The sequence below is a fragment of the Battus philenor genome, unplaced genomic scaffold, assembly GCF_028537555.1.
Source record: "Battus philenor isolate CCGP_79_NKW_IND1 unplaced genomic scaffold, ilBatPhil1.0.hap1 SCAF_26, whole genome shotgun sequence".
In the NCBI taxonomy this organism is placed as follows: domain Eukaryota; kingdom Metazoa; phylum Arthropoda; class Insecta; order Lepidoptera; family Papilionidae; genus Battus; species Battus philenor.
In genome coordinates, this window is record NW_027181689.1 from 9,432,725 (window position 1) to 9,459,423 (window position 26,699).

The window sequence follows — 26,699 nt, forward strand, 5'->3', positions numbered from 1 at the left end:
CGCATTGAACGCTTGTTTATCTGTAATTTGATATTGTCGTACAACAGCTTCTGCGGTAAGTATTTATTCAATAAATAAATGTATCTACTTCGGAATCTGCAATCTGTTCCTGTGCTCACACACAGTTATATTAGTTACTCGCTAATTTTACTTGTGTGTTTAATAGAAAATATGATGAAACCACGCAATTATTTACAAAAAAAAAAATTAATTAAATGATCATCCTGAAATCTATATATATAAAAATTAGTTTCCGTCTGTACTCGATAGATTCAAAATCTAAGTATATCCCCGTGAAGGTTTTTGAATTTTTTTTTACAATTTATATTTGAGGTATCAAGACTGCTTTGTTGTTAGATTTTTAAATAAGTTCATAATATAGCACCACGTAAACGGGTACATCTACTATATTTATTTATTAATTTTTATAACTTCTGACAACACAGACTGACGGAACAGTTATTAATAAAACTCTTGACAATTGTAAAAACGGCAAAATGTTTTTCCTACTTTTAATAAAGCACAGATTCTTTCATAATGTCTTCGTTCATATTGTCTCTTCATGTAAACTCAACATTTTATTACAAGATTATCTTTCTTTCTTATAAATATTTCCACCAGGTTTGTCCTTTTAATAATTTCATCGTTATTACGTTAGACTTGAAAACGGACATAACGTCTACCTCCGAGCAATTAAACCCACGACCTATGATCATTTACTGCAATGTTTTACCTCTATAGTTCATTCGCGTTAACAATGGAGTGAGTCATTAAGTCAAAAGATCGACAAACTAGGCGACAAACGGAATTAGGAAGGAAACCGAGAGGTGATTAGGTCCGCGGACAATGATGATTCACTCATCATTGTCCGTCGACCTAGCGTTTTTAACGCAGACGAACGATAGACTGGCAGTGTAATAACATTTTATATCAAAATAAATATTTAACGAATTGCAGTAAACAAATCACATAAAATATAAATCTCGTTGACCTAGTAAACTATGAAGCTTAATGGGAGCAGACTTGAAATTTCCATTCATGAATGTCGATCTTTGAGGCGCATTTATGTTATTTGATTTTGGAGCTTTTGCCACTGCTAATAAGACATTTTTTTATCCAGCGGTAGGTCTAATTGCCTTTTTAATGGGTTCCATTGTGAAGTTTACATTTGGCATCAAATTGTGTTCTGGTTAGAGAAAGACGACGGCAAAATTATTGAAATAAGTAAGAAGTAAAACTAATTGAGTTTGTATTGATTGATTGATTGATATCGCCGTACCTACAACCTTCATATTTTATCATCAAATACAAGGAGAGAGAAATTAATCATCTTGTTGGTAAATGACGGACTTCGAGCAACGGCTGAAGTGTATTAGGACCATAACTTATATGTTGCGCGACCGTAAGAAGCCTTCGTGTGTAAAAAAAAATAGAGAACCTTTTATCCATATGTGTATTTAAAAGGCACCGTGAAAAATTGATTGTACCAAAGTTTCGACTGAAAAAAGTCTCTAATTCAGTTATAATAAACGTAATCAGATTTTTAATAAAATTGCGCAAAATATTGTTGGATTTCCATTAACAAATTTCAAAACACATAAAAGTTAACTGACTAAAGGGTTTACTATTCAATAAACGAATAATTAAATGACACGAATCCTTGACAGTGATGTCACCTGATTATTTTGATTTCATTTAGGCTACATTTAATAAAGTGTTCATGTATAAATTTATATTTCTAATAGATTGAGACGTTACTTTGCGAAAGTCCATCCTGACTAAGAAAAGGACCAATATATAGCTACTTCCGCCATGTAGCAGTAGTCGTGATATAATATCGTGTAATACACTGACTATTACTATTTTTCTAATTATAACTTTAATTAATTTCTCTCTAAAACAGTCTTAGGTTTCGTATTAAATATTACCCGAAAAACCCTTTTTGAGTTGTACATAGCTTTAGTAAATAATAATAAATTTTATTTGATTAATACTAATAATGTTACCTGGTAGTCCAGCGGTGGATCCACGAGGTAGTTCAGGTTTCCCTCTGACAGATGGCCTTCCACCCACCAGCGATCCCGGTGGTACCACTAGAAATAAATAAACGAATTAAAAATCGAATTGAAAGCCATGGCCAATCAAGTCACGATCAAGTTAGTGTCGACGTTAAACTCTAGGTGCCTAATAATAATATATAGGTAATAAAGTTAATAAATTTTACGCAAAATGAAGCGAAATAGTTCACAGACAGTAAAAAAATATCCATAGCGCATGAGAAAGTATAACTTAAATATAAAGTTATACTTAAGAATTTTATTTATTAGACTAGCAATAAAATAACTTACGTATTAATGAACGTACAGTATCCGGCGATAAATATTGCACACCGAACTTTGGAAAGAGATAATCAGGTAATTTCGGCTTCGTAGAGCATTATTTCTGTCCCATACTACCTATGTGACGTTTTGTCAGTCGTGCGACAGAGATAATGCTCTACGAAGCCGAAATTAGCCGAATGTCTCTTTTCAAAGGTCGTTGTGCAATATTTATCGCCGGGTATTGTATTATGTGTGTGGATATTTAGTTTAAAGAAATGTATTATCAACGATTGTTTTTAGCCGACGGAGGTTCACTGCAAGGTAAAGGCCTACGACATGATTGCCACGATGACCTGTCTTGCACTGCCCATATCCAGCGGCTTTTCGCGACCTTAGCTATGTCATATGTCTACCTAATGTGGGCCTACCCACACTGCGTCTACCGGCTTGTGGTCACCAATCGAGAACTTTTCGGCCTCAACGTCTATCGGTTGCAGCGGTGTGAGCGAAAGCTTTCTTCAAGGGTCTTTATATAACATTATAATTCTTTTTCACATTCGTTTTTTTTCTCTTCTTTTATTCATTACATTATCTTTCTTTTGTCCTATTCCTTTCTTTATGTTATCTGTTTCTTGTTCATGCTTCATTATCTTTCTTGCATCACCTTATATCTCTCATAACTATTACTAGGGATTAACAGGTTAATTTTTATATTTGTTACATTTTTATTATAACATTGCAGTATCACAGAATTAGATCGTAATTCTATATTTTTCGTTTTATATTTTAACAAAGCACTATTCTTCCTAGTACCAATTTTTGTTTTTCAATCTAAATTTTATACTAATTAATAATACCTTTTTTTCTTAGACTAGAGTTTTAGAGATCAGATCTCTTACTATCCCAAGGTTTCTACTTTTTTAATATGTACGGCACAATTTTTTGGAGTACGTGCACACCAGGGAGTCGATGCTGCTCCAGTAAAGTTAAAAAGTGTCAAAGAATAAAAAAGTACAAAATATAGATAGACATAAATAATCACGTATGTAATGAATATATTTAACTAAAAGGTTCCATTATTATATAAAGGTATAAATATAAAGGTTTTCATTATTCTTAGAATAATATTGTAATAATAAATGAACAAAGAATAAAAAGACGACAAACGACAAATATTATTCTTGGAAAATTGTAAGCAAATCTTGTCCTGAATAATACATAACGGTTCCCCACTCAAAGATTCTCGACGACAAACTAGGGCTTCGTAAATAATTGCCTCTTTCGTCCTACACATTCAGTTTTCATAATGTAATATCATTCTTTATATTTTTATAATATCTTTTATACAAATAGAAGAAATTTCTGGAAATTACTTGAACGTAACTATCTTGAACGTCATACGTATTCCAAATTTTATAGTAGGGTTGCTCTTTGACAGTCACCTTTCAAGTTTATTAATGATTAGGTCCTCCTTTTTTGTTTTTAATTTCGTAGAGGGGAAAAAGGAAATTTTTGATGGAAGTAAGAAAAGGACCAATATTTAGCCACTTCCGCATATGCAGTGGTAGTTGTGCAATAAAGTGCACCGCCCGCCAGCCCGCTGATAAATGCGCATGCGGCAAACAATGCGAATTACACAACTGCCACTGTTAAATCACTCAACACGTGTTTCACCCCTTCTAGGGGAATCTTCAGGAGTTATGTTACACCGATTAGTGCCAAACACAGAGTCAAAAAAGAAAAAAACATCTTTTTGATGAACACAAGATAGCCTGTCCTCTAGGAGAAGGACGAGATTAATTAGAATTCCAGCGTGTGTGACTGATGAATGTCCTTCGGAACTCGCAGCTGTCCTAATGTACTATGCCAATACATATCCTGGGGGGAAGTTGAGCCTCCCCCGGCAACCTCGCGGTACCGTAGCAACAGTTGCCGCCCATCTCAGGTTCGCATTGAGCGGTCAACACCCCGCTAACGGATTAGTAAGCATCTTTACTGTCCACACTATACTTTAGACACTAAATAGGTTTTATGTAATCAAATTTCAAATGATCAGTATAGGTATAATACTAAAACAGAAGTATCCATCCACAAATCCGCTCCATAAATGAGGTAATTTTCATACATCATCATATCAGCTGATAGACGCCCACGACAAGGGGTAGGCCTCCTCAAAGGATTACCACTATCACCGGTCTTACACTGCCTGCATCCAGTAACTTCCTCCGACCATGACTTTGACATCTGTATAGAGAATGGCACAAATAATAGCCTTCAAGGATTTCATTTGTAAGATATATACTTTATGGGAGACTCGGGTTAGCTCAGTTAAGCACAGTTATGTACAGTTAAGCACGGCTAAACACAGTTAAGCACAGTTACGCACAGTTAAGCACAGTTAAGCATAGTTAAGCACAGTTAAGCATAGTTAAGCACAGATAAGCACAGTTAAGCACAGCTAAGCACAGTTAAGCACAGTTAAGCACAGTTAAGCACAGATAAGGACAGTCAAGCACAGTTAAGCACAGCCAAGTACAGCTAAGCACAGCCAAGCACAGCCAAGCACAGCTAAGCACAGCCAAGCACAGCTAAGCACAGCCAAGCACAGCTAAGCACAGCTAAGCAACTCGTAGTCCTCTACTGCTGGGCCATTACTGTATACTGTAATGTACACAGGGGTAAATAAACCTATTTGGATAATAATTTGTTTAAATAAAGTAACAACGTACAATGTACAATGTAACTAAATTGAAACTGGTAGAGTCGAGTTGTTTTAGTAAAGAGAGAGTTGTACAACATTGTTAGTTTGGCCAAACAAAAGTCAGCATTGAAAGCGAACTAATCGCTTTTAGGAATATTGAAAGATACACAAGTTTGCGGTTAGCTGCAAACAATCGTTTTAAATGGATTAAAAATGTCTATGTTTAAAAATATTTTATTGATAATATTTTTCTACTCACACAAACTTTTTCATTTTTTATTACTACATATATACGTCAGTTCTACATATAAATATCTTATTATTTCTCTTACGTAATACTTAAGATCTTTACTGTCTGAAACATGAAAGGCTCTGAATACATTAAAACAATATAACATTTATATAAGACGAGAAATAAACATAATCTTCTTATACCTTTCTTTAGGGTTCAAGGTATTGTACTCTTGTGTATGGTTTTGAAATAAATTTAGATACTCTATGAATAGTCGTGTAATAAAAAATGATGAAAAACTTATAAAAAATATCATTACATGGTAATAAAGCCTGCAAATTAATTACTCCACTACTCTATTTAGATGTTAGGTGAACACAAAAAAATTCGCCTGTCTTCTTTGTGATCCTCATATCATTTAAAGAACCCTCGTAGGCTTAGGTTTACCTCAATGCTGACAGAGGGGATCTCATTGTAGTTTCTACTAAACTGTTGTCATCTAGCATTCTTCTTATAGCGTACACAAATTATCACTTCTAATGAATCTAGCTGGATAATAATATAAATAAATATATAAGTAAAATATTACAGAGAAATGTAGTGAAATTTAGTCGTTATTTTATCCTTCATAGGCGAAACATTTGACCTCTGTCTCGCCTGATGTTAAGCAATGGTCTATGATGCTACATGCTTGCCTAGAAGAAACCTATTCACTGTTTTTAAGACTTCTAAGTTATAGTTGGTTTTTAATGGAATCAGGCGTTACCTTGCAGAAGTCCATCCTAAGTAAGAAAAGGACCAATATTAAGCCATTTTTTCACATGCAGTGGTAGTCGTGCGACAAATTGCACCGCCCGCCAGCCCACTGATAAATGCATATGCGGCAAACAATGCGAATCACACAACCGCCATCGCCAAATTACTCAATACAAACACAGAAACACAGAGTCCACTGACAGACTCTGTGTTTGGCACTAATCGGTGTAACATAACTCCTGAAGATGCCCTGTGGAGGCGTGTATACGTGAAATACGTGTATCAGCGGGCTGGCGGGCGGTGCATTTCATTGCACGACTACCACTGCATGTGCGGAAGTGGCTAAATATTGGTCCTTTTCTTACTTATAATTGGTTGGAAACAATGACGCCGGTAAGTTGTTACACTCCTTGGCTTTGGGGCCATTCATAATTCGCTCTGAATGTGTGACGAACACCGTTAGGATACTTTGAGGTCGATTATATGTCCTAGAATGTTTAAGAAACACAATCCTATCTTTAGACATGAAATATTTTATTTTTTACAATAAAAACATAATTTGTTTTAATTTTTCAGATATATTTTAGTTTTTCTTTTTTTTCCAGCGTATGGACGCCCACTGTTAGGCACAGGTCAAGATGGGTTGGCGATCGCGATGTGGTGTTATGGTATGCAGAGAACGCTGCTGTCCATTCTATGGAAACTTGTTTGTGAGCAGTTGTAATTCTATATAATTACTACACAAATTGTGAATTACGTAAAACTATATCTTTGGAATCGAATCCGCGACAAATGAACGCAAGTCTCTGTCCTCTACTGTTGGGCTATCACTGCCCAAAGTTTTTAAACAAAAATATACTTCTGAAGTATTTTATCATGAATGCATACTTAAGTTACTGTTTAATTGCATTTAAAATGCCGCCAGTAAAGACGGCACTGTAGTAAGATTTACTGATTTTTTATTGTTGTCCTAAATTAATAAAAAATATCCTAAAATCATAAAAGTGAGGTACGTTTACTAAGGTGAGATACGTTTGTATTCTCACTGGTGTAAGGGAAACCCTTGACATTATCACGATCCTTGTGCACCGGACATGAGATCCTTCGCCCTAACAAAGGTGTCGAGAGCTCACAAGTGCGAGGAATACAGGCCTTACAAATATTTTAGGTGTATTTTGTTTCCACTCTATGCTATCCTGGTATACCAGGATTTCTTATAAGAAATAAAGTTGTATCTATCTCATACGTCGTTTTTAAATGAATATATTATTTATCTACACGTTGATTGGTGTTTTATTGGTATAAATGCTTCAAAGGGTTGAACATATAGCTTGTTTATTGTTGATATATAGGATGAATACAAAAATCAATAGTTTTATATTTTAGCTTTAAAAGCTTTTACATCTATTTTCAATCACCCTATATATAATGATCACTCTGAAATATGTTTATATTAATTTATTTTTTCTATTGCAATGCGATAGGCAAAGAAGTCTGCAAGGATAGATAGTAAACATTATTTTTTTTTCAATACATTGTATTCCGAACTTTATGACATTTTTTCTTACTATATGGAGAAGGGAAACCATACATAAATTGACAATAGATAACCTATACTTTCAACCTTTTACACCTAAAACTAATTACATTTTAGGTAATTTAACTACGTAAATTAAAAGGTAAAAGCTGTGATAAATAAATAAAAATAACATTTCGTTTTTGACTGTCGTGATTTGGATATGTAAAATTTGAGGTCAAATTGCCCGTGCCAACTGTGATATTTATTTATATATTCATGTTAATACAGCATACGAGTAGCTTAACGGTAAGAACCGAGACTTGCGATCATAGGTCATGGATGTTAGGGATTCGATTCTTGTGATACAATATTAAATTATTCACACTTTGTACATTAATTATATAGGATTGGTACAAGTCGAAAAAAAGTTTCCAGAGGATGGGCAGCAGTGTCCTCTGAGTACCATAATACCACACTGCACTCAATCCTGCCAAGTATGGCGATTATGGTATATTCCCCAGAGATACGTTGGGGAAGATTCATTTACAGTGGTCGTCTATCGTCTGAAACGATGGTAGGTAGTGAAGCTAGTCAATAAATAATTGCGAAGATATTAAAACCAGCTAGAAATCAAGACGGATCTTGGAGGCTCCGAAAGAATGCCGAAATTGAGACTTTATTAGCTCAGCCAAATATCATTGGCGAATATAAAGCTCAACGAATCCGCTGACTTGGTCACTCGGAGCGAATGGGATCGGATCGGAGCGTGAAGGTATCGTACCTGGAAAAACCGAGGGGTCGAAGACCAGTGGGTAGACCCAGGTATCGCTGGATCGATCGCGTTGAGGCAGACTTGCGCGAATTGAATGTCAGCCAATGGCAGACGATGGCGCAAGATAGAGGAAAGTGGAAGTCTCTCGCTTCGGAGGCCAAGACCCACTTTGGGTCACTGAGCTAGCGGAGTAGTAGTAGTAGTATTTAAATCTTAATAATGTATTTTGTTAGATGCGTGGTGTTTTAAACTTTAACATACGTGGGAGTTTATTTGTTGAAGTTAAAGATGCGGGTGTTGTTGGGGGCATACGGAAAGCGGTCGTGTATGTGGCTACACTTTGTGCCAGTTCGACTGGACCCCGCTTACGTACATTATAATAGTTTAAATTCATCACAATGTCATTTAAATATATTGTTACAACGAAATCACAATATGTAACAAAATCGAACATTATGGGCTCTTTGCAATTTATATTTTCGTTTTGTTTTTACTTCAACCTCGTAAAGCTCAATGCGTTCCGAATTTCCTTTACAATTTTATCAAAATCACTTTTGCTACAACATTCATTTATATTCTACACACATCAGTTTTACTGACATGTAATAATTAATTTCATCGTGAAACGTTCTTGTTTCGTGTGCTACAACGAACAAAAGGCGCCTTTGTCGGTACCAAAACAGGGTAAAACGGACCTTTCAAACAACAAAAGGAATATGAATAAACATGACGTATTGATATATACGTTTCTAATTTATATATTTTTCATATCACAATAGACGAGGGGTAAGTGTATTAGTACAGGCAAGTGTATTCTTGAGAAACACAAAAGGCTATGCTCGAAATTGTTCTAAGAGATCGAATCAGAATAATTACTAGCTCTACGTGTGTTATCGGTGATTATATACGGCTGTGAAATATTATTTCTCTATTTAGACTTTATTGGCAAGTTCACATCGAAAAATAGAGAGAGTTATGCTCGTAGAGATATTCCGGGCGTAGCACTCTCCATGGCATGGTGAACGACCGTGAGATTGCTGGTGTAACTCTAATATCACATTGTACTACCGTAATTCATCTTTGGTAAACATGAAACAAACATTTTTATTTATTTTTTTATTACTTACTGTTCCGCTCCCGCTTTTCTTGGCACACATTGATTTTTGTATGTGACATTAGATTATTATATTATAAGAATTTTTCTAAAACAAAAGTAGCCTATGCTATTTCTTATTACATCAGCTACCTACGTTAGCCGGAAAATATGTCTGTCTATTTTTTCCGGCTAATGTAGATAGACAAAACAGATAGACAAAAATTTAAAAAATGTGTAATTTTGATACATATACCGTATATATATTCATATTCGTAGAGTAAAAGCGATTGTTTCAATATCATAAACAGACATTCCCATTTCATTATTTATTTGGTAATTATCATATCGTAATTAGGTAAGGTTACACATTAATAAATATTTACATTGAAATGAAGACATATATCAGACTGCCAATAACGTGATTTCACTGTAATATTATTGACGATAAATTTCACAGCTATGTATATACTTGAACAAGAAATACGACAGCAAAAATATAAAGTCAAAAGATACAGCTTGAGCGCCATCTATCGAATCAGCAATTTTCGAAAAAATTTTTTGCTAAGAGCCATTGTACCATACCCCTGCTCGTATAAAACATTCCAAGATCCAAGAGAGGGTTTTCATTAAATAATTTTACTCGTAAGAAGAAAGAATTACTCTTGTAGTTGTTTTTTACAAAGAGTAAACTAAGTATTAGTAAGAGTAATAAATATGAGTATATTTATAATATTAAATGTAAAAGTATCTGACGTCAACAAAATGGCGGCTAGCCACAGTTCACGACAACAATGACACTAAATGTTAGAATTCAATATAATTTTATTATTTGCCTAGAATTATGAGCTTCCGAATTCAATACGGTTCTGAATTTTCGTTTGGCCCTTTATTTTGCATCATAAACCTTGGCCGAAGCACCCGAGTTGGACGGGTGCCAGAATGTTCAGAATTATGGGCATCGCACTCGCAGTGGCTCAAGTTATACGACCTTTGCCTTATTTTGACAAAAAAAAACTACGCGGAGAATTATTTACAGACACTAATTTGAATTAAGAATTTTCCCCTAAACTACAGGACGTGTAACGTTGCTAGTTAACGTCCCATAAATCTTAGATAAAATTTTAACCAATAAATATAAACACGACAAACAGAGACACGAGAGCAAATTGTACATATATTTATATATGTATATCATAACTGTGACCTTTATTCACAGGTGTGAGTTTTATACTAAAAATTACCTACTATCATTGAGTTTGAATTTATATCACCTTGCACCGGAAGCAACACATCCTGTGAACTACAGGCGCTCCCTGCTCTCAACTTGCTGCCGCCTGACCAGTCGTGGGAGATCGTGCGGCTGGCTACCACCATCATCAGGGGAGTACCGAGCTATGATGCAGAATCAGACCAGGCCCTATGCCCCCTACCCATTTTAATTAAATAAATGTATTCTTCTTCTGTTGCCGAGTTGCTGTTTTCTATCACCCACCAACCAACACAGCCTTAATAACGGCACAGATGATTGAATATAGGTATGATGTATAATGTTTAAAACAGTGAATGTATAGCTAACTTTCTGTTAATTTATATATGGTACTCGCATATCGGTTTCGGAAATTATAAATACCGTAATGATAATACGATAAGAAAAAGCGTTTTCGAAATTCGCATTTAAAATATTAAAATTAATTATTGCTAAATATCTTTCCCTGCTGAATTTGCACAACCAGAATTAATTGGCCTGTAGCATTCTAACAAAAAAAAATTAGTGGTATATATTTCAGGATGATTACTTTTCACAGGTGATTGAAAATAGGGAATAGGTTTTAAAAGTTTTCACAGATAAGCTACAATAGTAGTCAACATCGAAGTCGTGTCACTGTCGTTTTAGAGTTTACTAGCAAATAAAACATTAAAACAAAATTTAGCAGTGAAATGAACGTACGAGTTTGTGAAATTCAACTAGTGTACAATAAACCATTACAATTAAAACTTATTTATTCTTGTTGTGTGCGAAATAGGAAACTTTAATTTATAAGCAATAGTTGTTTTATATAAAGACATTTAACCAATATATAAAGATTAAAATTAAATTAATAATAGATTTCATTAAACTTTTATTGAACTGTGACAGTACGAGATATGTCAGTAAAGGTGGTATTGTTATTTTAGCCCGTAGACATCCGCTGCAAGGCCTCCGCCAAAGATATCTATGGGGAGATATAACATAATCGCCACGCTTGGCAGGGTGGGTTAGCGATTTCAATGTGGTATTATGGTACACAAAGGACACTGCTGTCCATTTTTTCGTAAGTTGTTTGTGAGATGTGGCAATCCTATATAATTGATACAAAAAGTGGGAATTATATAAGGCTGTATATCGGGAATCGAACTTGCGATCCGAGATAGCAAGTTTCAGTCCACTACCGCTGGACTATCAGATCTCAATGGTGGTAAACATAAATATATAAAGATAGTAACAACTTAACTAAGATATTACTCATAATTAACAAAGTTTCGGGACATCAATTATAAGTTTGTAAAGACTCCTCATTTAAACTTAGTGATGGGGCCATTGTTTCTTATTATCGAATGAAATATAATATGTTTATTAATTGCACAGAGTAACATTATTTAGTGTTTAGCTTTATTGAGATTTCAGTTTGTATTTGTTAAGGCAAAAGGTATATATGTAATAATGTCATAAATATATAAAAATATTTAAATATATAATTAATGTGCATCTGTTGTAATGGTGACGGCATTAAAGGTAAAGATAAAATTCATTTATTCTATATTGAAACATTTAACAGAACTCTTATTGATTGACAACTTATTGTTAATTTATTTTATTTTTGACTCTACTATGTTTCGAAAGGTGTTATAGTTGTGGAGAAGAATCAGGAAGGAACTCCACAGTAACACATCTTTTAATAAAGTATAGCAATACAGATTTATACATATATACTTTATCAGATATAGCCTAAACGATATCAAAATAATCAAGCGACATTATTGCCAAGCATTCTTGACATATATGTATCCGTTTATTAAATAATAAGCCTTTCCTGTCAATGTACCTTAAAGTGTTTTGAATTTGGGAAATGAATCTAATAATGTTTTGTGGAATTTTATTAAAATATCTGATTCCGTTTATTACAAATGATTTGGAGATATTTTGCAGTCGAAACTTTGGTACAGACAGTTTTTCATGACCTTGTATATCTACTCTGAACGTCCCCTTTTTTATGAATTTACTATGATTGTTGTGAATGTGCATATGTATACATATACATAATCATACAACTCTCTCCCAACTGTCTGCATTTAGTAAAAGCGAAAAAAAAAAATAATAAATTAAAACACTAGCGATGCAAATAACTAACTAAATATATATATATTGTAAGCTCACTTTAAGAATAATGACCTCTTTGAACCGCTTTCTCAAGGAGATTCGTGGTCCTAAGCCGTAAATTACTCGAAAGGTTTTCTTTTTCAAAAGAAATAAATTGCCTACTAACTGCCATAAAATGAAAAAATATATATAATCCTGCCATTACTTTTTTTCCATTTTGACGACATTATTAAATACTTGACTGCTGAGAAAGGTTTTTTTTTATTTTATTCTATAGTTTATACATACATGTGATAGCAAAAATAACTTCAACGATATTAAGATCAAAACCAGGATCTCGGCAATATGTTACCAAAGAGTCCGTATGTTACTAAGTTATTTTAGACAAGAAAGCCAACAGATAACGAGATCACTGGTTGTAAGGAAACAGATGATAAAAGATCAAGTAGACGATCACTGTCTCTTTGGTCTGATCAAATAAAAAAAATAACTGGATACTAAATGGTTGCTACCCTGTTAAAAGCTGAGAGTAAGAAATTATAGAAAGAACTTGTCATAGATTCAGATGAAGTGTTTCAATATGGACAAGACTTTTGAAAAAGATGATTAAAGAAGTGTGGTATTTACGAAAAAATTACAGTTTTTCCCCTGAGTTTTTTTTTTAATTTCTCTCCGTAATAACTTAGCTTATGTCTGGACGAAAACAGGAAAAAGAAGGTAGTGAATTGTTAAAAAGAGTTTTTCGCTTTCTAATATATTTGGTGATTCATTTTTATTTATTAACATCATTTGAGATGTCCACTGATGGACATAGCTTTACCTGTATACACTAATACCTTGCTTTGCGTCGTTTCGTTTTGACTTTTTTTCGAAGTTGCGTCGCTGCTTAATTAGTACTAATTTTCATTGTGCGTCGTTAGATTTTCGAGGTTTTGTTTTGGGTTCGAGTCTTTAATTTTTTTTTAATTTTCTTTTTTTTTGTAAAAGATGGTAGCCCTTTTGTTTCTAATTCCCTTTCAAAAATCAACGCAATTTTAATACAGTTTTATTTTCACTTTGTTTTGCTGATTATAGAGTTCAGTTTCAATTACGTAGTGTTTTGTAATGTAGTATGTCCTATGTGTGCTTTTTTTTTAAAAGAAAATAATAAATTTATATAGATTTTAATGTGTTGTTTCTGGTTACAAAAAAGGTAGATATTTTTCTTATTTATTTATTGGCAGAGTTATAATATTTTTGTTTTTTAAATGTTTACTTTGTTCAATTTCCTTTTTAAAAAGTAGTATTTTCGTGACCCTGGAACCTATCTTCGATCTTTACATGGTTTGCTATAGAAAATCTTAATTCAATTTGCGTCGTGTTTTTTTGGAACGTAACCACGACGCAAAGTGAGGTATTGTTGTATTGCAAATAGGACCGGTATCAGCCTGCGTCAAACGGAATGCGTGTTAGGATGTAAAGTAATTAAAAATGTTGTGTACCATAAAAACATTACAATGAAAACATGTACTAATGCCGAATACAAAAGAGAAAACGTTCTTTATTTATTATTTATACTGGTTAAATAATTTATTCTAATTCTCAATTTACAATATTTTTTTTTCATGTGTATTACATTGTAAGTATTAATCTATCACAGTAAAACCGCGATCGACGCAGATTTGGTAAGAAGAATCGACCCAAAAATTGAAACAAAACAGTTGCTCGCAAAACGATTTTTGATATGTACAATATAATTCCAGCCAGAATTTTGTTATATATTTGTACATCTGTGCCAACTGCTTTTAAAACAAAATTCAGGCGCAAATAAAAATTAATGGCAAATTTATTTTAAAAACGTATGCGTTATCAATTCACATTATTTTTAAACCTACTTACATTTTAATTAAGGTTAGTTGATAACATACTGTGTTTTGTTTGTTTTTACTTTTGCTACAAAACCAATATTTAGGTTAAATTATTTAATTAAAAGTAGTGGTGATCAAGTGGTGATGAAGTTGTACACATTACGACTAACAATATGGTGTCAGCTAAGCCTATGTAATAAAATATGTTACTATGTATAGTAAAGATTTAATAAAACCTATTATCCTACATAATTCTGTAAGTATATATACTTGATTGGTTTTAGGTGAAAAAACTTTAAGTGAATGTAACTAATTTGTCATTAAAAATCTTTTAAGTTATCACACCTATTTACAATCACCTTGTATGAAGTGATCTCTCCGAAACTATATATAAAAACAATAATTTATTTTAACACATAGTATTGTGAATTTTGAAAACATTTTTTCTTACTCAATTATCAATACGTTATTTAATATTTCTGAAACCGTTGATTTTAGGATTTTGGGTAGGTTGTATAACACATTACTTGACTATTTAATGGAATCAGGTGTTACTACGCGGAAGTCCATAACGTCCGCAAAATAACGCCTGAATCCATTAGATATTAATCACTGTCTTCCTTCTTTCATCCTTCACATTTTCTGTCAATTTCACAGCAAAACTAATTTAATATTTATGATAAGTAGTATATTTAAAAATATTCTAACAACTCTATTCTAAGATTAAACTGTCTCTAGAATATAAATTCGCCATGAAGGATAATCTACGAAAAAGCACTTTCGTATAACGTCATGCCTAGAGAAGAATTTATATGTACCGAGTACTAGTTTATTTATGTGCCGATGTCTAGACTTGAAGCTTTGCTCCAGTTAATACTTAGATAGCATATTGAAAGAGATTACGAAAAAAAACATTTTTAAATTTTTAATTCATGATAAAACGAAAAATTGTACATTCTTTTCTATAATATTAATACTCTTAGTGTATATTATATATATTTTATGTTAATCTAGTGCATAAAGTAAAGAAATGATTTCAGTAGTATCTTGTTAATATCGTCGGGATACGCTTAAACTTTTTTATGTAATAGATTTCCAATAGAACTGATATATATATATATATATATATATATATATTTATATATATATATATATATATATTTATATATATATATATATATATTTATATATATATATATATATATAGAGAGAGAGAGAGAGAGAGAGAGAGAGATACTACTCATGTATCGAGACAGGAGAGGACAGTTTAGGGTGTACGTACAAACAAATACATAAAAACATATAAGAATACTTACATATACCTACACACACAATATATATATATATATCCGTATACATTCCATTCACACCTCCCCTCTCTTCTTTCGCCCTTCCCCTTTGGTACAACACAGCATAGTTTCAATTTTAATTTTTTATTTATTTCTTTAATCGTCACATTTCGGGTTTTTTCAATTTTGTTTAATTTCAGGACTCTCACACTCTTTTTTTCATTATTTCTATATTTTACTCATAATATTTTAAATTTTTTATCTACTCTTTATTATATTGCGCATAATTTATTGTCCTGTTGTAATTCAGCCGTTGTTTCAAATTCGACTTCTGTCAATAAAACAATTATTTTCCCGTCTATCGAGAAATATCAAAGTTCAAGTAACTGGTACAACTCGATTGCCTGTTCGACCCAGCCGACGTATCGCGAGCAGTCTAATTTGTTTTAATTATAAAACCGTTACGTCAATATGGTTTATTTATTTACTTTACATTGTCGTCTTGAGAGACTACAACGACATAACTTTTTTTCAAAAAAAAAATATAATACGATTTATTTGAAAAGAATAAATCTCTTTTTTGAAATACATGTATTCACGTATACTACAATAAAAAGTCGCTATATATTAAAAATGGTCGCATATAACTCGTAAGGCCACTAGGGGATCATCGATTCAGATATAAATAACATCGACTTTTACGCTCTGACGTACAATTTGCGTGCGAAAGGGCAAAGGACAAGGACAGCAGACGTCTTCTGTCTCTTTCGCTTCTATAATCCCATGTGCGTTTTTTATTTTACTCCTTTGTACATCAAAGAAAAATAAAAGAAGAAGTACAAAAAAGGATATACGTAAATGCGATTTTTGGACAACCATTTCATCTATTTTTTTAGGAAGTAAAAATTAATCAGACCGTCATAAAGTAATAGAATGGATTTGTAATTAAATGTGAAATTAATATATATTCAGGCTATAATCAAGTTTCACTCTCAAGATATCTTTTGAGCCAAGGAATCTGTGTATTTACTTAAAATCTTAAAATGGTATCATACACAAGGTTTTGCCTAGAAAAAGTACGTAGGCGAGCTCATAGATAAGAGTGTAATATAAAAAATATAAAACTAATGTTAATTTTATAATATATAAAATAGGGAAGAAGGAGAAGTAATGGAAAGAATTATAATAATTAAATATTGATAAAAACTGTAAATGAGGTAATACAAGTCTATCGTTTTAGAGTAAAGGTGTATGGCGAATATGAATAAAAAACATAGGCGAGCTCAATGCTGATGATTTTAATTCGGCAATTTAATTTTGTTATATTATTAAGACTGATGTTCCACAGAAATTAGCGTCCGTCGTGTGTTACTACATTATTACATCAGTCTTAAAATTTGCGCAAAACTTTTGCTATCGTTTTGTGTCAGTGTTTACCAAGTAAGAAAAGAACCAATGTTTAGCCACTTCCGCACATGCAGTGGTAGTCGTGCAACAAAGTGCACCGTCCGCCAGATATAAATGCGCATGCGGCAAACAATGCGAATTACGCAACTGCCACCGTTAAGTCATTCAACACGCGTTTCACCCCTCCACGGGGCATCTTCAGAAGTTATGTTACACCGATTAGTGCTAAACACAGAGTTGACTCTGCACTTTATTGCACGACTACCACTGCATGTGCGGAAGTGGCTAAATATTGGTCCTTTTCTTACTTAGGATGGACTTCCGCAAAATAACGCCTGATTCCTTTAAAGTGTTTACCAAGTCTCAATCTATTTTATTGACGCCCTAACAATGTTCAATATTTAAAATTACGTTTCGTGCGACCACTTCCTTATCGCTACTTCATATTGCCATCCTCAGGTTATATGCCAGTATCTTTGCGCAGGTTGCAGTATTCGCCACATTGATGAATCTTGCGATCGCATCTTGAGTCTCGTCCGTGTGATACACGCACGAGTTCGTGTGACGTGATATCGCTACCAGCGCATGATGGACACTGTTTTACAGCCTGAGAGTGTCTGTTGCTTGACTACGATGACCGCCTCACTCTTAAGCCTCTGAACCTTGTAAATGATGAGCCTACTTGAAATAGTCTCTGTACCATGCAATTCATTTTATCGATGTAAAATAAATTGTACAGTAAATTATTTTTTTTTTAAAAAGTTTATTTTTATTCCTATAATTGGAGACATTCCGTGTTCCATTTATTGTAGCACATCATTATCATCATTCCAGCTGAAGGACGTCGATAGCTGGATTAGACTCCTCTATAGATTTACAATTGGACCGGGTGAAGTCGTTTTTCATGAAAATCGTTTTTCAATTTAGAGTAATATCTTCCACTATGCACGCTGATGCGTAGTCTTTACTCCAAATAATTGAGACCCCGGTGAATGATTTTTGGCCTGGCTACTAAGACTTCAACTTTAATAAATCAAATTTCACTCTCAAGATTTTTCTTAATAAAATGTAGCAATGAACTTAGCAAAAGTGTAAACTAAACAATGATTTGGAGATATTAATACGTGATTAATATTATATTTATTATTTCAAAATTAAAAGACAATCTCAAATGTGAGCATATTTGAAAATGGAGTAAAATAGGGTTAGAAAGAGGTTCTATATCCTAATTGAAATTGAAATAAAACACTTTTGGATGAAGTAAACCTCCTGAAACATGTTCCATACGGAACGCAATTACGGAATGTTTATACTTGTCAAAGTAGTAAATGTAATGAACATAATTGTATAATAATACAATTAAACGAATAAATATTTTTTAGCTTTACAGATATAAGTTTATAAATGAGATTTTTAAATTTTTTGACCTTTTTAAATGTTCTAGCTGCCGATGACATGGAAAAGGTCGACCGCAGTCATCGAAGTTTTACAGCAAAGAAAGTTACTTTATTTGTAACTTAAATTGGGATCGGGATAGAACAAGGCTTTGCAATCTGTTTTAACTACGGTCTAATTTGACAAAATTTGAGAACATCGATTTCTAAATGTGCTCATTTTATAGAACAGTGTATCCTAGCGTAGATGGCGGGTTTGATTCCTCGGTCAACTACAAATCGGGCACGGGTACTGCAAGCAGTACTTGCACCGTTTTAAAAGAATCGATAACGAGAGTTGCCCATGTGACGACTCCACAGTACAGACTTTTCATCACTTACTCAGACACATCTCCCGATTCAAATTCAAAAGACGTAACCACGTGACCTTATGTGAAAACCTTAATATACCTCCGTTCAACTTACCAGACCTTTTCAAGAAAAAATCTACAGCAGAATCTTTCATGAGTTGGCCCGGCACGTTGTCCTAAATCTCAAGGCATTTAACGGTCTGTAGCGCTTGGGCAGCGACTTGAAATAAAATAATGTACCAACTAATATAGATTTGAGTAAAACTTCCAAATTGTATTGTTAATGTGTATAAATTTTAGCTGTATTTATCCATAAGAGAAAATTGTGTAAGAAAAATTGTAATAAATTATACAACGCTGTCGTGCCTCGCAGCTGGGAGAAGAAAGATCCGTATCAAATAGCGGCAACCCTCACCCAACTGTCTGCGTTTAGTAAAAGCGAAAAAAATATTGTAAAAATACACTAGCGATACAAATTAGAATTAATAAAAAAAACAATCTTCTATAATTCAAACTGTACTAAATAAATTATGAACAGTGATTATCCAGAGGTAGACAATCTTAGGTCACTGCTTTAATTTCCAAGATACAAACTTATATAATTCACACTTTGTGCATTAATTATACAAGAATGCCAGTTCTCATAAACAAGTTTCCAGAGAACGAACAGTAGCGCCCTCTTCGTATCATAAAACCACACTGATCATCAACCCGCCTGCCAAGCGTGGCAATTTCGTTATATAACCCCATAGATATCTTTGAGAGAGACTTGTGCCTTGCAATAGGCGTGTACACGTTGAAACGACAACAATGTGGCTATTTATAAATCTGCACAAATAATACCATGAAGTTTTCAAAATCACGCGGCGTTCATCGTCTGTCAAGTAAATGATTGCTTTGGTACCGGTCGGGATCCGGGAAGTATGAAGGTTCAAGTGGCAGCTACACATATATATCACTGTACCTTTAATATAGCTTTAATTAGAATCTCATTTTTCCTCATAGTAATATTTTCCAGGACACTCGTAATGTCGACAAGATGTCCTTTGCTACGCGCTAGACAATCCTCTTGAGACTGTCGAGTGCTCTTTAATTTTATTTTCTCTTTAATGGGCAGATTATATACATTAATATAATCTGTATATATTAATGTATATAATCTGCCCATTACGTAGACTGATAATTTGCCGGCATGTAAACACGTCTTTACCTCGCTATCACTACATGAGATTATGTGTAAGTTATGGACTTTCTGGTATTAAATTCGCTAATCGAATACAGTATAATCCGTCGTCTTACATTAGAGAAAGATCTGATTTTGATAGAACATGCACCATCGAGATAATGCCCTGTGATGGTTCTAGACGACTTACCGAGAAAAATCTTTGCGATATTATAAAACGTAAGCAGAAAATTTCAAATGTAGTAACATATTATTTTTTGTAAGTATGAAATTTTAAGAAATATATATAGTATATGTTAATATAGGTTAATAAAAATGAATATAATACGGAACCATTACCGCTGTCAGCAAACTAGGTATTAATTTACGAAGTTATATTTATTTCATAGTAACAAATTCACACGATGATATGTATAACAGAGAGAATAGAGTAAAAATAAAATCGTTTAAATAAATAAATAGATAGTTGACGAGTCAAAAGACTTAAAAGTTCCAATTTTAAATTAAGCTATTTTTTCTTTTATAATAATCTCTTTATAGCCTGCTGAAGAATTTAGACCAGTCAAGAACGAAAATCAGCTTCCTATTACGAATTTAGAAAGCAGAATTGTTGCACCTCCGACATTCTACTGAGTGGTTTTGACTTTAATATTTATTGAATTGTATACGTAGAGTTTGCTCGAAAAGAAACTTGCAGGATGAAACAGCGATGACACTAGCTTTATTAACACTAGTTACAAATATTGGTTTAAATATAAAATAAAAATAATTTATGCAAAAACTACCTACCGTTTCTGAGAGAGATTAAGCGTGGTATATATTGTTTCTGAAGATATTTTCCCTATTTTTTGTTAGCCCGGGAGGCTTTTACAGGTTCATCAGACGTGAGTTCAGGTTACGGAAGGATCCGCGAACTTACCAAAAAAAAATTCTGGACAGATGTACTAGTTGCACGATGACTTGAACATCTTGGAAATGTATTCGCTTTCAGGCTACTTCAATGTCAGTTATATATGTTATTTTATATTTATTAAAAGAGAAGTCATAGTTTCACTGAGTTTCTTTCGCTTGGACTTCTCAGGTCTGCGGTATTTATTATAGAAATAGCTTTCTTTTCAAAGTTAATAAGAAATGTTATCAATTGTAAAATAAACAATTTTTAAATTTGAAATTCGATTTTGAGATAAGTTGATGCAGCATCATAAGACTGCCTCATAACTCAAGTTTAACTATAGAGCAATGGAGAATGCTATGTTCAGAAATGAAAAGATCCGCAGAAGAACCAAGGTTACCTATGTAGCTTGAAAAGATGCTTATTCGAAGTGGCACTGGGCCACATCACTCGTGCATCATAAGTCTATTGGGGCCGAAAGGCAGATTTTGACAATGAGCAGGTGATGACGATAGGTAAGGTCGACCGACAACATAGTCCAAGTTACTAGATGCGGGAGGCTTGCAGGAGGGCGTGTATCGGCTGAAAAGAAGAAGAAGAGGCCTCTCTCTCTCTCACTCTCTCTCTTGTGCACACAATACAACTATGTAATTTTACTCTCCAAGATAATTAATAAAATATTTTGTTTCAGGACGACGAGCATTCGCTTCTACAATACAAAAGCAATTAATAAAACGCAAAACATGTTAATAAAGAATATATTGTTGTTCAAGATTATTCAGCTAAGAGCTCGGAGTCGTAAATCTCTTTTATTATACGTCGTTAAGAACGTTTGGAATTGCTGCAACCCAATTAACTTTCCTAAATGAGATCCATACGTAAGCGCTCTGAATCGACTGTGGTTAACCATCCTTATTACAGATATTTGAGACTTTTTATTGGTTTCAACCACCCACGCTAACACATACAGTAATTAATATATATTCTGTTTCATATCCTGTTGGCCTATAATAAAAAGTAAATACATACTTTATCTATTCTATAACATCCTTTTCAATCCACTCACTCCTTCTTATCTCAAATCAAGGTTTTAATTTCTTTAGGTTACACATGAGAGATTAGAACTTAGGAGTCTTAAAAACAGTGAATAGGTTTCTTATAGGCAAGCATGTAGCGACGTAGACCATCGCTTAACATCATGCGAGACAGAGGTCAAATGTTTCGCCTAAGAAGGATAAAATAACGACTAAATTTCAGAGAATCTGGAATTAAAAATACCAGTGCATGCTTCCTCGTTTATGGCCAAATCTTTTACCACGCAGGCCCTTCGATTGTGGAATGATTTACCGTTGAATATAAGACGTGCTAACTCACTACCTATTTTCAATAAAATGGTTAAGAACCATTTACTAGAACTATGATTATCTATCTGTTTAATCATATCTTTAACTTCCTCTGTTTCTTTCCGAGGCAAGTGCGATCGAAATCAGTTCGATTGTTTTTATTTATTATTGTATTATACCTTATTTATTATAAGTATATATGTCATATACATAAGTATGAATGTATGTCTATGTACGTCTATATATGTTTATGTTCGTTTGTTTGTAAATATGTAGTTTTTGTACACGTAAACTACCCATTATTAGTTCTTTTACCTTTTCCATACTATGGTTGTCTGTAAGAGATTGCCTTGTGTGATAAGACCGCCCATTGTACTTTTTTGTATATTATTGTAATACTTATTAAATGTATCCTAACGTGTACAATAACGAATATTAAATAAAATAAATAAATAAATAAGTGATTTTTGGTACCTACACCAGTTTTTTTATAACTACATAATAATGGTATGATATAACAAACTGCGCCATAGAATGATTAGATAAATAATAAAACTTACCGGGAAGTTTAGCCGGCTGCTTCTTGTGTTCATCTTCACTGTCCTCTTCCGAAGAACTTGGGTCGATCATATTGATTCTGGAACAAAATATTTACTTATAAATTCTTATAATTCATTTTATTTAATTTATTTACAAGTTTGTGGGATTCTTCCTAGGGCCGGTAGGTTTTGGAGTTAATGACAATACGAAGTCCAAAGTAGGAATGTGTATATTGTATTGTTTCTAATTATGTTAATGCTGCTAGTCCGAGGGCTTTTACAGCTTTATCTGAGATGAGTTCACGAAGGGACAAGTCCATGATATGATAAAAAAATTTACTGGGCACTCGTACTCCAATTGCTACATGATGTTCTCACGAAGATAGCAGCTCTACCGCTGTAGAGGTGTGAAGTGCTGTTTTATATGTGCGGCTTGGAACAGCAGCGTGAAGCACTTGGTAATCTGAAGGAAGATCTGGATCCTCCCTCGGATCGCACACACTATTCGCTGTTAGGGGGAGGAAATCCGCCCAAGGAAGCGATTCCTGCGGTGTGTATGTTAATCAGATTAGCCTGTATTTATGACAATCGCTAAAACTATGAAAACAATATTCGATCAGAAAAAACCGTCATCCAATCACAAGGCTTATATAAAGCGCTCTGGTGTGGGATTCCCCTGTTCGACGCGCCGCTAACGATAACGTGTGTGCTCCTATCAAAATAAAAACATATAATTGTCATAGCATTCGTAAGACGTACACTGCTAGATTAAGGCCTCCTAAGGATTACCAATAAGACCGGTTGTAAGCGGCCTTAGTCTTGCGTCTTCCGACGACCATTTTGTGAATAGATGCCCTATGCTGCGATTGACTGTCAATGATCTCCACTTCAGAACATTAGGTCCTCAGGAGTCACCTGTTATGTGGCCTGCTCATTGCCCCTCTAATTGGCCAATTTTCTGGGTTAAACTGTTATTTCCGAAGGTCTTCGGATCTTCTCATTACTGATGCTACCTCATAGATTTATCCCAAGTATAGTCTTCTTCTCCTTTTGGACTCTATTATTCCGGGGACCTCTAGTTCACCTCTATTCAAGAAGAAACAGAGATATTATTTTTTAATTGAATGATTGATTTTAAGTCATATTTTTGTTTAATTCTCCTCTTCCATGAATCACATTTCCTCTCGATCTATTCGTCAGTCTTGCATTGCAATTTCTTTCATACTTTTTAATTCGTTCAAACTTGCTTACGAGCGAATATCTGTATCTATATATAGTTCTTATTTGGTTACATTAGGTTATTCAGTCCGCAGCGGCCAATATACCTATTTCATGAAGTTTAATTCCAACAAACTCGAGACATTTGACCTTTCAACGCTTTTATTTTACAGTTGGATAAATTAATCCAGACCTACGTTGTATTGTTCACGTCAGCTGTATTTATGAAATGTATGAATGTGATATTTTAAGAACTTATTTTTATATTTTAATTTCGCACTACAACGAACTCGTATTCAATCTTCTGATGAGCACATTTCTGTTACTTAAATTACAATGATTTTTCTTATTTCAAAATAATATAGTAACAAAATTAAACTATACAAATCTTCCATGCGCTGTCGGTGTGTTACTTTTTAAATTTAACAACTTACTCATATTTGCGTAACCATAATAATATTTATTAATTATACGTCTGTCATGTAATAATAAATTTTCAAATATTACATGATTTTATAACGCGGTCTTACAGATAGATATATTTAATTAATATTGTGGGCTTAGCCACTATCTGCCCTGTAATCCGATTTTTGTGTCGTTGATTTATTAACGACCTGTATATATACGTGTGGAGTGGCAGTGGCCCGGGCACTTATATTAATTTTGAATCATTGTTTAATATGTACAAATGAGTGGTGAAAGTTATATATAAAATTATTTCATTCACATGACAAATAATTTATTACGACGTTGTTGTATCTCTTTCATCCGAGCGTTTTAATTTTTGTGCTTCAGCTCGTTAGGTGTTGTCTCCAACATTGCCTACCTAACCTATTAAACTCCATTACAATAATAATATATCTCTTATACTAAAAGTTAACATAAGGTGAAAAAAAAAGATTCAAAAATAGCAATATTTATTTCACATTTTCAAATTGATCGCCGGACGAAAATGAATACGATTGAGGTAGCCTATTTACTGTTTTAATTATTGATTTCATGTCTTTGTGAGTTATTAATAGCAGTTTTTGAATTGGCCATTTATTAAAAACAAAGGCAAATTAAACGATACTATATATATAGTACAACGAAAATAGAACTTTGTTTAATTAAACACAAAATAATTACCTGAATGTTGGAATTCAAAATGTTACATGTAATGAAACACCCTGTATTATATACCGCAGCGCCGTAATGTGCATTACTAAGAAAATTGAGGGCTCACAATGTACGTGAGTTATAAACTGTAATGAAATTTTTACATGAATTCCTTCGTATATTTCAAAAATACTTTGTCGGTGTATTTCATATTTAATTTTGCTTCAGAGTTAAATGTAAGCTGTTAAAATTACTCGTAGCATTTAGGGCTCTGGTCTTTTAAGTGTCAATTTTTTTTTTATATGGTCCCCGCTATTGTGGACCTCTCGTTTCCCTATCTCGTGTGGGACAGGGATCTTTTATTTCTAATAACTTATTCATATTTTTTTATTATTATCATTCATCTCTTTTATGTATCATATTATCTGTCATACTGTTTCTTTCATTCTACAATTTTCCCAGTCTTTCTCTTTCATTCCATTAGCCATACATCCATCCTCAACCACTACATTCTAGGTTTCATTACTATTTTATTTTGCAACATTACATTTATTGTTCAAACATTTAACACTTTAAGTTTCAATTTAGTAAATATATAAAACAAAGACCACGATGTGGGCATGCCCGCCCACTAGGTGGACCAATGACATAGTTAAGATGGCGAGTCGCTGATGTCGGGGAGCAAAGGCAGTTATCGTGGCTTTCTTTTGCGGCTGGTGCCGTATAACGTTTTCGAAATCCATACATATCGGATTTATTATAATTAATAATTGTGATACTAAATACACCAATAAATAAATTTTGGTTTATATAGACCAATATAAAGCCGATGGAAGCTTACTTCAAGCCTTCCACAAAGATCGTCACGATGATCTATCCTCGTCTAGCGACTTCCCGCGATGTTATGTTGTCGGTCGACCTGATGGGGAGTAAACTCAAACTATTGCACGAGCGATGTGCCACACCTACTGCCACTTTGAATAAGCAATTCTTTGAGCTACGTCTGTGATATTGGTTGTTTTTTGTTGTGATCTCGCAACGAGACTCCGAGCACAGCCCACTCCATTGCTCTCTGGGTGACATGGAGCCTTCCTATAAGGCCTGTCGTAAGTGACATAATAATCAAACATATGATTAGTAATACATATATATATATATACTAGCTGATCCCGCAAACGTTGTTTTGCAAAAAAAATTAAAGTTTTTAATTAACAAATGTAAGATAAGGGTTGATCGTAGAGGGGTGAAAATTTAGGTTTGTATTTATTTTTGTATGCTGTATCATAATAAAATAAAAATAAAAAAATGTCTTAAAAATTAAAAATAAAATTTAGGGGTGGACCACCCTTATCACTTAGGGGTATGGGAAATAGATAGTAGCCGA

At 33.5% G+C, this 26,699-nt stretch overlaps 1 protein-coding gene across 1 annotated transcript in view; it reads right to left on the reverse strand.

Annotated features, from left to right (window-relative positions):
• Positions 1-26,699, reverse strand: part of Cadps (calcium-dependent secretion activator 1) — a 97,389-nt gene that overhangs the window by 42,730 nt on the left and 27,960 nt on the right. Inside the window, exons 2-3 of the mRNA XM_068768614.1 lie at positions 23,021-23,097; positions 2,007-2,093 (exon numbers count right to left, since the gene is read on the reverse strand). Of these exons, the coding sequence (XP_068624715.1) occupies positions 2,007-2,093; positions 23,021-23,090 (157 nt within the window). The 5' untranslated portion in view covers positions 23,091-23,097. The remainder of the gene's footprint in view (positions 1-2,006; positions 2,094-23,020; positions 23,098-26,699) is intronic.